The 13550-nt window shown below is 47.7% G+C and overlaps 1 protein-coding gene across 3 annotated transcripts in view; it reads right to left on the reverse strand.

Annotated features, from left to right (window-relative positions):
• Window positions 1-13550, reverse strand: part of LOC109902564 (F-BAR domain only protein 1) — a 44143-nt gene that overhangs the window by 24221 nt on the left and 6372 nt on the right. For 2 of the 3 annotated variants that reach the window (XM_020499014.2, XM_020499015.2), the window contains exon 2: window positions 5883-5935. In XM_020499014.2, coding sequence (XP_020354603.2) covers window positions 5883-5909 — 27 coding nt within the window. In that variant the 5' untranslated portion in view covers window positions 5910-5935. Of the gene's footprint in view, window positions 1-5882; window positions 5936-12855; window positions 13042-13550 lie in introns of those variants that run through there. The other variant, XM_031786062.1, reaches the window with a different exon arrangement.

The following is a 13550-nucleotide window of genomic DNA, read 5'->3' on the forward strand; positions in this document are numbered from 1 at the left end:
ATCTATCAACAACTACCAGGCCTGGATAGTAAAGGAAACATATCCGATCCTATGCTCAGAGTTGGATATAATATGGTGTGGTATGACATAGCATAGGCCAATATGTTATGATAATGATCTAGTATAATATAGTCAAAATGGCTTGATAGCCCCAGGTCAGTGTCAGAGGAAAGAGCCAGTCTAGCTGACTCATTGAGGTTTTGTGCTTACGGTGCACTTTGGGCTCAATAGGCAATCCCACAGCAGTGTCAGCAGCACTGATGATGTGCCTCTAGTATCCCGTCACACTACTTTCACATCTAAAAGGACATCGTCATGGAGTCCCCATAACAAACCCATCACCTGCTCTAGTCATTACCTGGTCCACAGTGCCTGGGAGAGACCAGCAGCATCCATGTGGAACTATACTGCACTAACATCACTTCAGATCAGAACACACACAGTCCTGTTGCCGCATTGATTCATGGCTTCAGTGCCCCATTGGGGAACAGGCAGGTGGATTGAGCTCTGTGGTACACGTGACACCCTGAGTACAGGACCAACCCATGACAGAGACTGAGCACAATGCAGTCACACACACACACATACACACACTATCATTACCATCACCAGTGCATTTGCATCTGGCCTCAGGAACCTGAAGGCAAATTTCCTGAAATGGCTCTTTATCTAACGGGACAATGAACGACTATCCAGCTGCCATTAATCTAATTTAGCAAAGCAAATAACAGCTCCACAAGGAGGGAGAGAGGGAAAGATGGAGAGAAGGAGCAAGAAAAAAAAGAATGAAAAAGAGGAGAGAGAGGTAGAGAGAGGAGAGAGACAGGAGAAAGTTATGAAGAGAGAAGGAGAGCGTGTGTCCTCTGATAACACTCCTACCCGTCCATCCCTGCCACTGTGTTTACAACAACCCTCTCCGGACCGCAGAGCCCCGTGAGACCCAGAGACACAGCCAGGCACAACGTGGATGGGAGGGAAGAGCAGAGCAGAGGCAACACTGGGTTCATTCTGCTGATGAATGATTGGCTGGGTATAAATTCACCTCAGAGAGCAGAGCGCACTTCCTGGAACAGACGGACACTGTGCCCAGATGAGGCCTAGCAGAGAACACCAATGAATTCTATAAAAAGACATGGATTCATCCAACACACAGTCCTGATAGTTTTCCGAATGGTAGTGCAGGGAGGCAGGTAGCCTAGTGGTTAGAGGAGGGGGAGGCAGGTAGCCTAGTGGTTAGAGGAGGGGGAGGCAGGTAGCCTAGTGGTTAGAGGAGGGGGAGGCAGGTAGCCTAGTGGTTAGAGGAGGGGGAGGCAGGTAGCCTAGTGGTTAGAGGAGGGGGAGGCAGGTAGCCTAGTGGTTAGAGGAGGGGGAGGCAGGTAGCCTAGTGGTTAGAGGAGGGGGGAGGCAGGTAGCCTAGTGGTTAGAGGAGGGGGAGGCAGGTAGCCTAGTGGTTAGAGGAGGGGGAGGCAGGTAGCCTAGTGGTTAGAGGAGGGGGAGGCAGGTAGCCTAGTGGTTAGAGGAGGGGGAGGCAGGTAGCCTAGTGGTTAGAGGAGGGGGAGGCAGGTAGCCTAGTGGTTAGAGCGTTGGGCCAGTAACCGAAAGGTGTCTAGATCGAATCCCTGAGCGAACAAGGTACAAATCTGTCGTTCTGCCCCTGAACAAGGCAGTTAACCCACTGTTCCTAGGCCGTCATTGTAAATAAGAATTTGTTCTTAACTGACTTGCCTGGTTAAATAAAGGTTAAATTAAATAAAATGAGTGTGTCTGGAGTCGTTCAACAAAAAGGTGCAATTAAAGGATTAATGGTGTTCAATGTGAGAGCGCACATTCAGCCATCTCACTGGGGAATTGGACAGGGGGGCATATTCTCATGAACTTAACAGGCATTAATGTCTTTGTCTTGGGATGAAAGCACTGAACAGAGCACAACACCCATACTGTACACACTCTCCTTTCATCTGAGAGGAGAGAGTCATTCTACTGTCAAGGATGTGGACTGAGGACTTCATTAAGAATGTGTCTAATTATGATAGATGTTTATTCCTCCTCCATCCCTCCATTGACTAATTAAGAAAGGGTGGAAAACATGCAAATATAATGGTTTGGCCTGGTTCTGGATATCCAAGCAGAACTGAAGGCTCTGTCCCGATATGCAGCTCCCAGGTGTCTCTACACGCTAATTACCTCAAGGTTGAATTTACACAGCGCTGCAATTTGTCGGCATAAGAGAATCACAGATAGTGAGGAAGGGGAATGGGACACACACACAGACACACACGCCTGGAGACTCCATTCCCAGAGAAAGCTGGTATCGGCATGCATACTTCACTAAGCTCATGGCTGAGTCAAACTAAGTTAACTGATATAAGCTGGAGTGGATGCTGGTGTCCACTGTGTTATGCAACAGCCCTTCGAGCTAGAAGACAAGTCTTTTGTTGCTCCTTTACAGTAAAGCTTGTATGCCAAGCAGTGAGAAGCAGAGCAACACCGTAACTATGACAAGGAAGAGAAGCCAACATCATTATGTGAGATGGATTGGATTCCTATGGACACAGACTGATGGGAGACTGTCTGAGAGAGAGTTCCGTCCCTCCTGGTTTGGGTTGGAGGGAAGTGTCTTTAACCTGCCTTTGTTCCACACAAAGGAGTTGTCCTCTCCCCTCCATAGGCATGGAGGCCCTGCTGCCTGCAGCCACACAAAGGCAGGCAGGATCACATGACTTGCTGCTGATCAGTCAGCAGGCAGGCTGGCAGAGCAGACAGACAGCCCAGCTTGCTCCTCGCAATTACACACTCAACTCTGCCTCTGTCACAGTCACTCACACAACACATCTCTACATAATGGAGCAAGGGAGGATCCAGCATCACAGAGATAGAGGCTTCATGCACACGCACATATATATATATATATATATATATATATATGAGAGCATGCACAAATACAAAGACACACAAACCCCAGCACTACCAAACAAGTACACACACTATCTGATGCACAGTGAATGAGGAATGGGGAGTTACAGAGAAATCATAATCAGATATCCCCCAACAACTGAATTAATAAAAAAATAAACTTTAGATTCTCTAAATATTGCGACCTATAAAAACCAATCAAAAAAATCTATCAATGATAGGAATCTCATTTACCTAACCAAATGAAATTCCTGACTCGCTGCCAGGCCCAATTGTTACTGGACTTTTAGTTACATTTTTTGGCACAGCTTCCTCCTCCAAATATCCCTCCTTCACGGTGAATTGACAGAGTGGTGTATTAGAACCAGGGCAAACCTGAAATAGCTCAGCCAGGTGTGCAGAGGAGCACAGTCAGATTACCGCTAGGAGCAGCTGACAAACACCTGGCCTGTTTCAGTCTCTCCTTCTATCCCTCTAAGACTAGGGTGTTACAGTCAGTGGTACATTGCGGTCATGCTTATTTTCTGCAGTATCTGTCCAGGGTCTAACATATTGATGTGGTTCCTGTTGGTTTCTTTTCCAGGTATTGTATGATGACGTGTGTTCATCTATGTCAGGAATTAACTCTGTGCCCCTACTCCCACCATCACTAAGGGGACCAAGTAGCCTAAGTAACCTCAGTTCTATGATTTTGAGAGAGAGAGAGAGAGAGAGAGAGAGAGAGAGAGAGAGAGAGAGAGCGAGAGAAAGCGAGAGAGAAAGCGAGAGAAAGCGAGAGAGAAAGCGAGAGAGAGTGAGAGAAAGCGAGAGAGAGTGAGAGAAAGCGAGAGAGAGTGAGAGAAAGCGAGAGAGAGTGAGAGAAAGCGAGAGAGAGAAAGCGAGAGAGAGAGTGAGAGAAAGCGAGAGAGTGAGAGAAAGCGAGAGAGAGAGAGAAAGCGAGAGAGAGAGAGAAAGCGAGAGAGAGAGAGAAAGCGAGAGAGAGAGTGAGAGAAAGCGAGAGAGAGAGTGAGAGAAAGCGAGAGAGAGAGTGAGAGAAAGCGAGAGAGAGAGTGAGAGAAAGCGAGAGAGAGAGAAAGCGAGAGAGAGAGAAAGCGAGAGAGAGAGAAAGCGAGAGAGAGTGAGAGAAAGCGAGAGAGAGAGTGAGAGAAAGCGAGAGAGAAAATGCGAGAGAGACAGTGAGAGAAAGCGAGAGAGAGAAAGCGAGAGTGAGAGAAGCGAGAGAAAGCGAGAGAGTGAGAGAAAGAGTGAGAGAAAGCGAGAGAGAGAGTGAGAGAAAGCGAGAGAGTGAGAGAAAGCGAGAGAGAGCGAGAGAGAGCGAGAGAAAGCGAGAGAGAGCGAGAGAAAGCGAGAGAAAGCGAGAGAGAGAGAGAGCGAGAGAAAGCGAGAGAGAGAGAGAGAGAAAGCGAGAGAGAGAGAGAGAGAAAGCGAGAGAGAGAGAGAGAAAGCGAGAGAGAGAGAGAAAGCGAGAGAGAGAGAGAGAGAAAGCGAGAGAGAGAGAGAGAGAAAGCGAGAGAGAGAGAGAGAAAGCGAGAGAGAAAGCGAGAGAGAGAGAGAAAGCGAGAGAGAAAGCGAGAGAGAGAGAGAAAGCGAGAGAGAAAGCGAGAGAGAGAGAGAGAAAGCGAGAGAGAGAGAGAGAAAGCGAGAGAGAGAGAGAGAAAGCGAGAGAGAGAGAGAGAAAGAGAGAGAGAGAGAGAGAAAGAGAGAGAGAGAGAGAAAGAGAGAGAAAGCGAGAGAGAGAGAGAAAGCGAGAGAGAGAGAGAGAGAAAGCGAGAGAGAGAGAGAAAGAGAGAGAAAGCGAGAGAGAGAGAGAGAAAGCGAGAGAGAGAGAAAGCGAGAGAGAGAGAAAGCGAGAGAGAGAGAGAAAGCGAGAGAGAGAGAGAAAGCGAGAGAGAGAGAGAAAGCGAGAGAGAGAGAGAAAGAGAGAGAGAGAAAGCGAGAGAGAGAGAGAGAAAGCGAGAGAGAGAGAAAGCGAGAGAGAGAGAAAGCGGAGAGAGAGAGAAAGCGAGAGAGAGAGAGAAAGCGAGAGAGAGAGAGAAAGCGAGAGAGAGAGAGAAAGCGAGAGAGAGAGAGAAAGCGAGAGAAAGCGAGAGAGTGAGAGAAAGAGTGAGAGAAAGCGAGAGAGAGAGTGAGAGAAAGTGAGAGTGAGAGAAAGCGAGAGAGAGAGAGAGAAGAGAGAGAGAGAGAGAAAGCGAGAGAGAGAGAGAAAGAGAGAGAAAGCGAGAGAGAGAGAGAGAAAGCGAGAGAGAGAGAGAGAAAGCGAGAGAGAGAGAGAGAAAGCGAGAGAGAGAGAGAAAGCGAGAGAGAGAGAGAGAGAAAGCGAGAGAGAGAGAGAGAGAAAGCGAGAGAGAGAGAGAGAGAAAGCGAGCGAGAGAGAGAGAAAGCGAGCGAGAGAGAGAGAAAGCGAGCGAGAGAGAGAGAAAGCGAGCGAGAGAGAGAGAAAGCGAGAGAGAGAGAGAGAAAGCGAGAGAGAGAAAGCGAGAGAGAGAGAGAGAGAAAGTGAGAGAGAGAGAAAGTGAGAGAGAGAGAGAAAGTGAGAGAGAGAGAGAAAGTGAGAGAGAGAGAGAGAAAGCAAGAGAGAGAGAGAGAAAGCAAGAGAGAGAGAAAGCGAGAGAAAGCGAGAGAGAGAGAGAAAGCGAGAGAGAGAGAGAAAGCGAGAGAGAGTGAGAAAGCGAGAGAGAGTGAGAAAGCGAGAGAGAAAGCGAGAGAGAGTGAGAGAAAACGAGAGAGAGAAAGATAGCGAGAGATCACTCAGGAGACTGGTAGAGTGCAACATGTGCATCATGGTGGTGGTTCAGTATCATTCACAGATTAGAAATGAGCAGTAAAAGGGTCTAACGTTTGCCTGCATAATGGCCAAATCAAATAAAACAATGTCTGATCGTTACATAACCCTATGACTGCTAGTTTTCACCTCTCCATGTTGAGCTGCCAATGATCCTCATAGAATATAATACATCAAATAGACTCACCCAGAAGTTGTTCTTGAAGAACGCCATCTTCACTCAGAGAGTTTTATAGGGATCTGTAATTACGTGAGAGGGGAGGAAACCGTTAGAGACAGGACAGAAACGAGGCTACAGCCCTCAGCTCTCCTCTGTATCAGTGACCAGAGTCAGCCGGTGGCACTGAACCAACATTCACTCCAATAATGAGACAACTCTACATATTAATTGTTGTTTTCCCTGTGCTGAATTGCAATTGATCTCTAGCTGTGGGCTGAATCGCCCCTTGTACAGACACTGTAACAATAAATTGGGCTACGTGAAAAGCATCCTCTCAGGCCCAAAAACAGACACAGAGACACTGTTAGTGTATAAAGAATAAAGTAGAAACTTCTGTTGCGGTCTTATTAAAAACAAGCTGATGAAGGCAAGGCAACAATAGACACATTTAGTTTAATGAAGACCAGTGTCCTGAGGGGACAGCCAGGGGTTAACAGTTCACTTCAAAGAGACGGAGAGGCTGACACAGGGAGGAGAGGGAAGAGAGAGAGAGCGATGGAAGAGAGAGAGAGCGAGGGAAGAGAGAGAGAGCGAGGGAAGAGAGAGAGAGCGAGGGAAGAGAGAGAGCGAGGGAAGAGAGAGAGAGCGAGGGAAGAGAGAGAGAGCGAGGGAAGAGAGAGAGCGAGCGAGGCAAGAGGGATAGAGCGAGCGAGGCAAGAGGGATAGAGCGAGGGAACAGAGATAGAGCGAGGCAAGAGGGATAGAGCGAGGCAAGAGGGATAGAGCGAGGCAAGAGGGATAGAGCGAGAGAAGAGGGAGAGCGAGAGAAGAGGGAGAGCGAGAGAAGAGGGAAAGACGAGGGAAGATGGAGAGCGGGGGAAGACGGAGAGAGCGGGAGAAGACGGAGAGAGCGGGGGAAGACGGAGAGAGCGGGAGAAGACGGAGAGAGCGAGAGAAGATGGAGAGCGGGGGAAGACGGAGAGAGCGGGAGAAGACGGAGAGAGGGGGAAGACGGAGAGAGCGGGAGAAGACGGAGAGAGCGGGGGAAGACGGAGAGAGCGGGAGAAGACGGAGAGAGCGGGGGAAGACGGAGAGAGCGGGGGAAGACGGAAAGAGCGGGGGAAGACGGAAAGAGCGGGGTAAGACCGAGAGAAGACCGAGAGAGAAAGAGAGAGCTCTGACAGAGCCACCAAGGAGAGTGTGCCCTATCAAGATGAATAAAGATCTCCACAGTGTCATCACTCAGTCTGTCTGTGTGTGCAGTTTAGAGCTGAGAGGCTACGCTATGGGTCTCTAGCCAATAGCCATATCTCTAATACCATCCCCCAGAGTCACCTCCCAGAAGGTATACTAAGGTAAGGTCACACACAAAGAGCCTCCACAACACAATGAATCAACAGGAACCATGGTCTCTTCTCTGACTGTGAAGTGAGAATTGCGACTATGGACTTCTATGGGAAGGGATTATGGGCTTCTATGGGAAGGGACTATGGGAGGCAGGAGGAAACATAGCAACAGCTGCACATACACCCTCTGACCCCCTATAGCGTTTCTCCACCCACCCACACTGCTGTGGGGGATTTCATTCCTGCTCAAGTAACTCCTAGCTCTCTGCTCATCATGAATAATAGTAGCCAGAAGAGATTCCAAGCACATAGCAAAGGTGAATGAGTGTGAGCGCGTACAAGTGAGTGTGTGTGCGTGAGTGAGTGTGAGGACCCTGCAGTCCCAGTGTTTCCCCAGGGCAGGCCTGGTTGTGGGTTCCTATTATTCTGCTGGGAGGAGAGAGGGCTTTATCTTTGCTGGCACAGAGGAGCGACCTGGTGTTCGACAGGGGAACACACACGAAAAGCTCTCTCTCTCACACACACACACACACACCGTTAATTAACTCAGCGCTTGAAGTCGTTTGGCAGCATGGCTCAGGGCTGAAAGTGAGACGCTGCAGCCAGCTACCAAGTACCCACTCTGTTCTACGCAACACAGACCCAGGGTGATAGAGAAGAGGAGACGTGGCAGTGATGGAATCAGTAAGACAGAGGGATCACACAGGGCTGCTGGCTTCACACAGGGCTGCTGAGGAGAGACTGATGAGTGGCTAGAATAGATGACATTCAGCTACCTTGATCAGGATTCAACCTGACCTTTACAGAAATCACACCTCTACTCAGAGGTAAACAAAGACTACAACAGTGTTGTGCATTGGGATTCCTCTGGTTAATTAATATCCAAAAGAACTGAGGCTGAAGCGGATCATGGTGGGCTGCTGTGGAAGTTGCTGTGGTGGAACCATCTGGTACACGCTGAGTCACTGAGAGTCACAGAGGGTCAAAGCGAGAGAGAGAAGCATTCTCCACAGCCGAGAGCCTCAACAGATGTGGGTGGACTGATAAGGAATATGATTTTAAAAAGCACATAACAAAATAAATATATAGATATTTTCGGGTACAGTAATGGAAAGCACCCAGGAATACCTTGTGGGTTAAAGGATACACTTGACTGGACAAAATAATAGGCTAGCCAGCTTAGCATATGTCCAGTAGGCCTAATGTTTGTTCCTTTCGGTGTCTTTACAGCTCAGTATTAGTGAGTTTATACAGTAATGCGTCGTGTTACCTCCTCCCTGGACTGGGCTGGGCTTCTGCCGGTTCCTCTGCTGATTGTGAGAGAATAGCAGACAGGCTAGTGCTGGTTTAGTCTAGGACCATAGCCAGGGCTGCGCTAGGCTATCACCAGCCCACAGCAGTGGAGAAGAAGCCATATCAGCACAGAGCCCAGGCTCTAGTCTAGATGACCTGCCATGAAAAATTAGGGCTTAAAAAAAAGAAAAGACATTTCCAGTCCCCCCCACGAACTGTCCCTTCCTCTTGTTTTGCCAGTAAATAACTGGCATCTCTCCACCCATATTCAGCCTCCCTCTCTTTTCACTGTGATGGAGGTCATTGGAGTGGGGCTACTGGCAGATTCTTCTCTCTGGATTGACAGTTCAGCAGAGGCTCCTGCATGCTCCTTATATCCCCACACCACCCTCTTTCAGCTCGTCTCTGTTAGGGCATGAGGCTGGGAGGGAATTGACTTACTCCCACAGCCATCTTCATTGACAAATGGCAACCCCAGAGATCTACCTCCTCCATCTTGGAGAAGAGAGAAAATGGGTAAAAGTAATGACACGTCGAAGAATCGATTGAAGATGGTCTGCTAGGGTCTTAACGGTCCCATGTTTCACTGGCAGCAGAGGAAGTCAAGAAGAACCGAAAGAAAGGGTGGGTAGGTGGAGGATGAAACAAGAGAAAAGTAAGAGAACAGAGGGGCCTAAGGCTTTGACAGAAAACAAACTGTGACGAGGTGAATGAGAAATGGAAGAGAACTGAAGAGAGCAACCACCAATCAACACACTCTCCTACACTAAATAACAGAGATACCGCAGTAGAGCTCTAAAATGCATGTGATGATAGCAGTGACCTTTAGATAAATCCTCTCTCTGAGGTCTAACACATCTATAACATGTCTCGCCAAACTTTTGTAACTGTAGGTGTTTTCCAAGGACAGCAACAGGGAGAGTAGATCCTGTAGCTAGTCTGTCACACTGTCCTTCATCAAACCTGATGTGGCAGGTAGCGGAGCAGAGGTAATTCCGTCAGACCCATTTTGCAGTGCCCACTACCCACAAAAAATCTATGTACAGTGTGTGCAAATCTAGAAGAGTAGGGAGGTAAGTCAATAAATAGGCCATGGATGCAAAATAATTACAATTTAGCATTAACACCGGAATGACAGATGTGTAGATGATGATGTGCAAGTAGAGATACTGGGGTGCAAAAGAGCAAGAGGGTAAGTAATAATATGGGGATGTGTCGGGTGTGCTATTTACAGATTGGCTGTGTACAGGTACAGTGATTGGTAAGCTGCTCTGACAGCTGATGCTTAAAGTTAGAGAGGGAGATATAAGACTCCAGCTTCAGTGATTTTTGAAATTCGTTCCAGTCATTGGCAGCAGAGAACTGGAAGGAAAGGCGGCCAAATGAAGTGTTGGCTTTGGGGATGACCAGTGAAATACACCTGCTGGAGAGCGTGCTACGGGTGGGTGTTGCTATGGTGACCAGGGAGCTAAGATAAGGCAGGGCTTTACCTAGCAAAGACTTATTGATGACTTGGAGCCAGTGGGTTTGGCGACGAATATGTAGTGAGGGCCAGCCAACGAGAGCATACAGGTCGCAGTGGTGGGTAGTATATGGGGCTTTGGTGACAAAACGGATGGCACTGTGATAGACTACATCCAGTTTGCTGAGTAGAGTGTTGGAGGCTCTTTTGTAAATGACATTGCCCAAGTCAAGGATCGGTAGGATAGTCAGTTTTACGAGTGTATGTTTGGCAGCATGAGTGAAGGAGGCTTTGTTGTGAAATAGGAAGCCAATTCTAGATTTAATTTTGGATTGGAGATGCTTCATGTGAGTCTGGAAGGAGAGTTTACAGTCTAACCAGACACCTAGGTATTTGTAGGTGTCCACATATTCTAAGTCAGAACCGTCCAGAGTAGTGATGCTAGTCGGGCGGGAGGGTACGGGCAGCAATTGGTTGAAGAGCATGCATTTAGTTTTACAAGCATTTAAAAGCAGTTGAAGGCCTCGGAAGGAGTGTTGTATGGCATTGAAGCTCATTTGGAGGTTTGTTAGCACAGTGTCCAAAGAAAGGCCGGACGTATACAGAATGGTGTCATCTGCGTAGAGGTGGATCAGAGAATCACAAGCAGCAAGTGCGACATCATTGATATATACAGAGAAAAGAGTTGGCCCAAGAATTGAACCCTGTGGTACCCCCATAGCGATAGCCAGAGGTCCGGACAACAGGTCCTCCGATTTGACACACTGAACTCCATCTGAGAAGCAGTTGGTGAGCCAGGCAAGGCAGTCATTTGAGAAGCCAAGGCTATTGAGTCTGCCGATAAGAATGCGGTGTTTGACAGAGTCAAAAGCCTTGACCAGGTCAATGATGACGGCTGCACAGTATTGTCTGTTATCGATGGCGGTTATGATATCGTTTTGGACCTTGAGCATGGCTGAGGTGCACCCATGACCAGCTCGGAAACCAGATTCCATAGTGGGATTCAAAATGGTCGTTGATCTGCTTGTTAACTTGGCTTTCGAAGATTTTAGAAAAGGCAGGGCAGGATGGATATAGGTCTGTCACAGTTTTGGTCTAGAGTGTCTCCCCTTTGAAGAGGGGGATGACCGCGGCAGTTTTCCCATCTTTGGGGATCTCAGACGATACGAAAAAGAGTCTAGTAATAGGGGTTGCAACAATTTTGGGGGATCATTTTAGAAAGAGAGGGTCCAGATTGTCTAGCCCAGCTGATTTGTAGAGATCCAGATTTTTCAGCTCTTTCAGAACATCAGCTGTCTGGATTTGGGTGAAGGAGAAGCGGGGGGGGGGGGGGGGGGGGGGGACTTGGGCAAGTTACTGCAGGGGGTGCTGAGATGTTGGCCAGGGTGGGGGTAGCCAGATGGAAAGCATGGCCAGCCGTAGAAAAATGCTTATTGAAATGATCCATTTTCATTGTTTAAATCGGTGGTGACAATGTTTCCTACCATCAGTACAGTAGGCAGCTGGGAGGAAGTGCTCTTATTCTCCATGGACTTTACAGCGTCCCAAAACTTTTTGGAATTAGTGCTACAGGATGCAAATTTCTGTTTGAAAAAGCTAGCGTTAGCTTTCCTAACTGACTGAGTGTATTGGTTCCTGACTTCCCTGAAAAGTTGCATATCGCGGGGGCTATTCGATGCTAATGCAGAATGCCACAGGACATGTTGATGTTTTTGTGCTGGTCAAGGGCAGGCAAGTCTGGGGTGAACCAAGGGCTATATCTGTTAGTTCTACATTTTTTAAGATGGAGAGAAAAGCACTTTTAAAGACCAATCAGGCATCCTCTACTGACGGGATGAGGTCAATATCCTTCCAGGATACCCGGGCCAGGTCGATTAGAAAGGCCTGATCGTTGAAGTATTTTAGGGAGCATTTGACCGCGGACCCATTACGCACGCAGGCAAGGATCACTGAGATCCTGGTTGATGACAGCAGAGGTGTATTTTGAGGGCAAGTTGGTCAGAATGATATCTAAGAGGGTGCCCATGGTTACGGATTTAGGGTTGAACCTGGTAGGTTCCTTGATAATTTGTGTGAGATTGAGGGCATCTAGCTTAGATTGTAGGACGGCCGGGGTGTTAAGCATGTCCCAGTTTAGGTCACCTAACAGTACGAACTCTGAAGATCGATGGGGGGCAATCAATTCACATATGGTGTGCAGGGCACAGCTGGGGGTCTATAACAAGTGGCAACGGTGAGAGACTTGTTTCCGGAAAGGTGGATTTTTAAAAGTAGAAGCTCGAATTGTTTTGGCACTGACCTGGATAGTATGCCAGAGCTCTGCAGGCTCTCTCTGCAGTAGATTGCAACTCCGCCTTCTTGGCAGTTCTATCTTGTCGGAAAATGTTATAGTTAGGGATGGAAATTTCAGGATTTTTTGTGGCCTTCCTAAGCTAGGCTTCAGACACGGCTAGGACATCCGGGTTGGTGGAGTGTACTAAAGCAGTAAATAAAACAAACTTAGGGAGGAGGATTCTAATGTCAACATGCATGAAACCAAGGCTTTTACAGTTACAGAAGTCAACAAATGAGAGCGCCTGGGGAAAGGGAGTGGAGCTAGGTGCTGCAGGGCCTGGGTTAACTTCTACATCACCAGAGGAACAGAGGAGGAGTAGGATAAGGGTACGCTAAAGGCTATTAGAACTGGTCGTCTAGAGCGTTCGGAATAGAGTAAAAGGAGCAGATTTCTGGGCACGGAAGAATAGATTCAAAGCATAATGTACAGACAAGGGTATGTTACGATGTAGCCTATATGCAATCATTGATTGCCCTATTCACTAGCTTGATGTAATGTGGTGTTGCTGCATCAATTCTGACATCATTACTAGAACACCATCAAGCTGTACACACATGAACAAACCTCTGCTTGTGTAAAATGCACTCTCCCTCCTCTACCCAGGCAGCAGCAGAATCATCAGGCAGAACCAAAGTATGCTCTCCTCCCTGCCCTTCCATTGGAGCTGAATGTGTTGTTGTCCATGTAGCATATCGTAGGGTCCAGGACAGTCTAAGACACTGAGCCAGCCTGCCAGGCATCACTTCCAGCACAGACAGACCCGCCTCTGAGCAGAGCATGACATCATGGTGAGTACTGGCAGTCCATTCAGAATGAATGGATGTCTGTGTAAAAGGCATCAAGGGTGTAACAAAACATAAAAATGAAACAATTAAAACACACAAATCAAGACATTTGCATAGTCCAGCTGCTAATTGAGACCTAAAAAAAATATATATATATATGTAGATCCAAATGTCTACACAAGAAGGCTCTCTCTCAGCTCCTTCACAGTGTTTTATTTTGGGTCACTATGTGCTTTTGGGCGACCCAGATTAGAAACATAATTGATAACACGAGGTGCTGAACAACATCAGAGCTCTCCTCCTTTTCTACTGCAACACAAACAGCAACATCCATATTATATGGAATTACACTAAATAGATTTGACATCACAGTAGTCAGCCACCATGTCAACAACATGTGATGCATTTCGACACGATTTGGTAATCCTAATATTGAGCTCCCCTTAGTTATCACTGGTCCACTTAGCACAGCTT

Source organism: Oncorhynchus kisutch, linkage group LG13 (genome assembly GCF_002021735.2).
Source record: "Oncorhynchus kisutch isolate 150728-3 linkage group LG13, Okis_V2, whole genome shotgun sequence".
Lineage (NCBI taxonomy): Eukaryota > Metazoa > Chordata > Actinopteri > Salmoniformes > Salmonidae > Oncorhynchus > Oncorhynchus kisutch.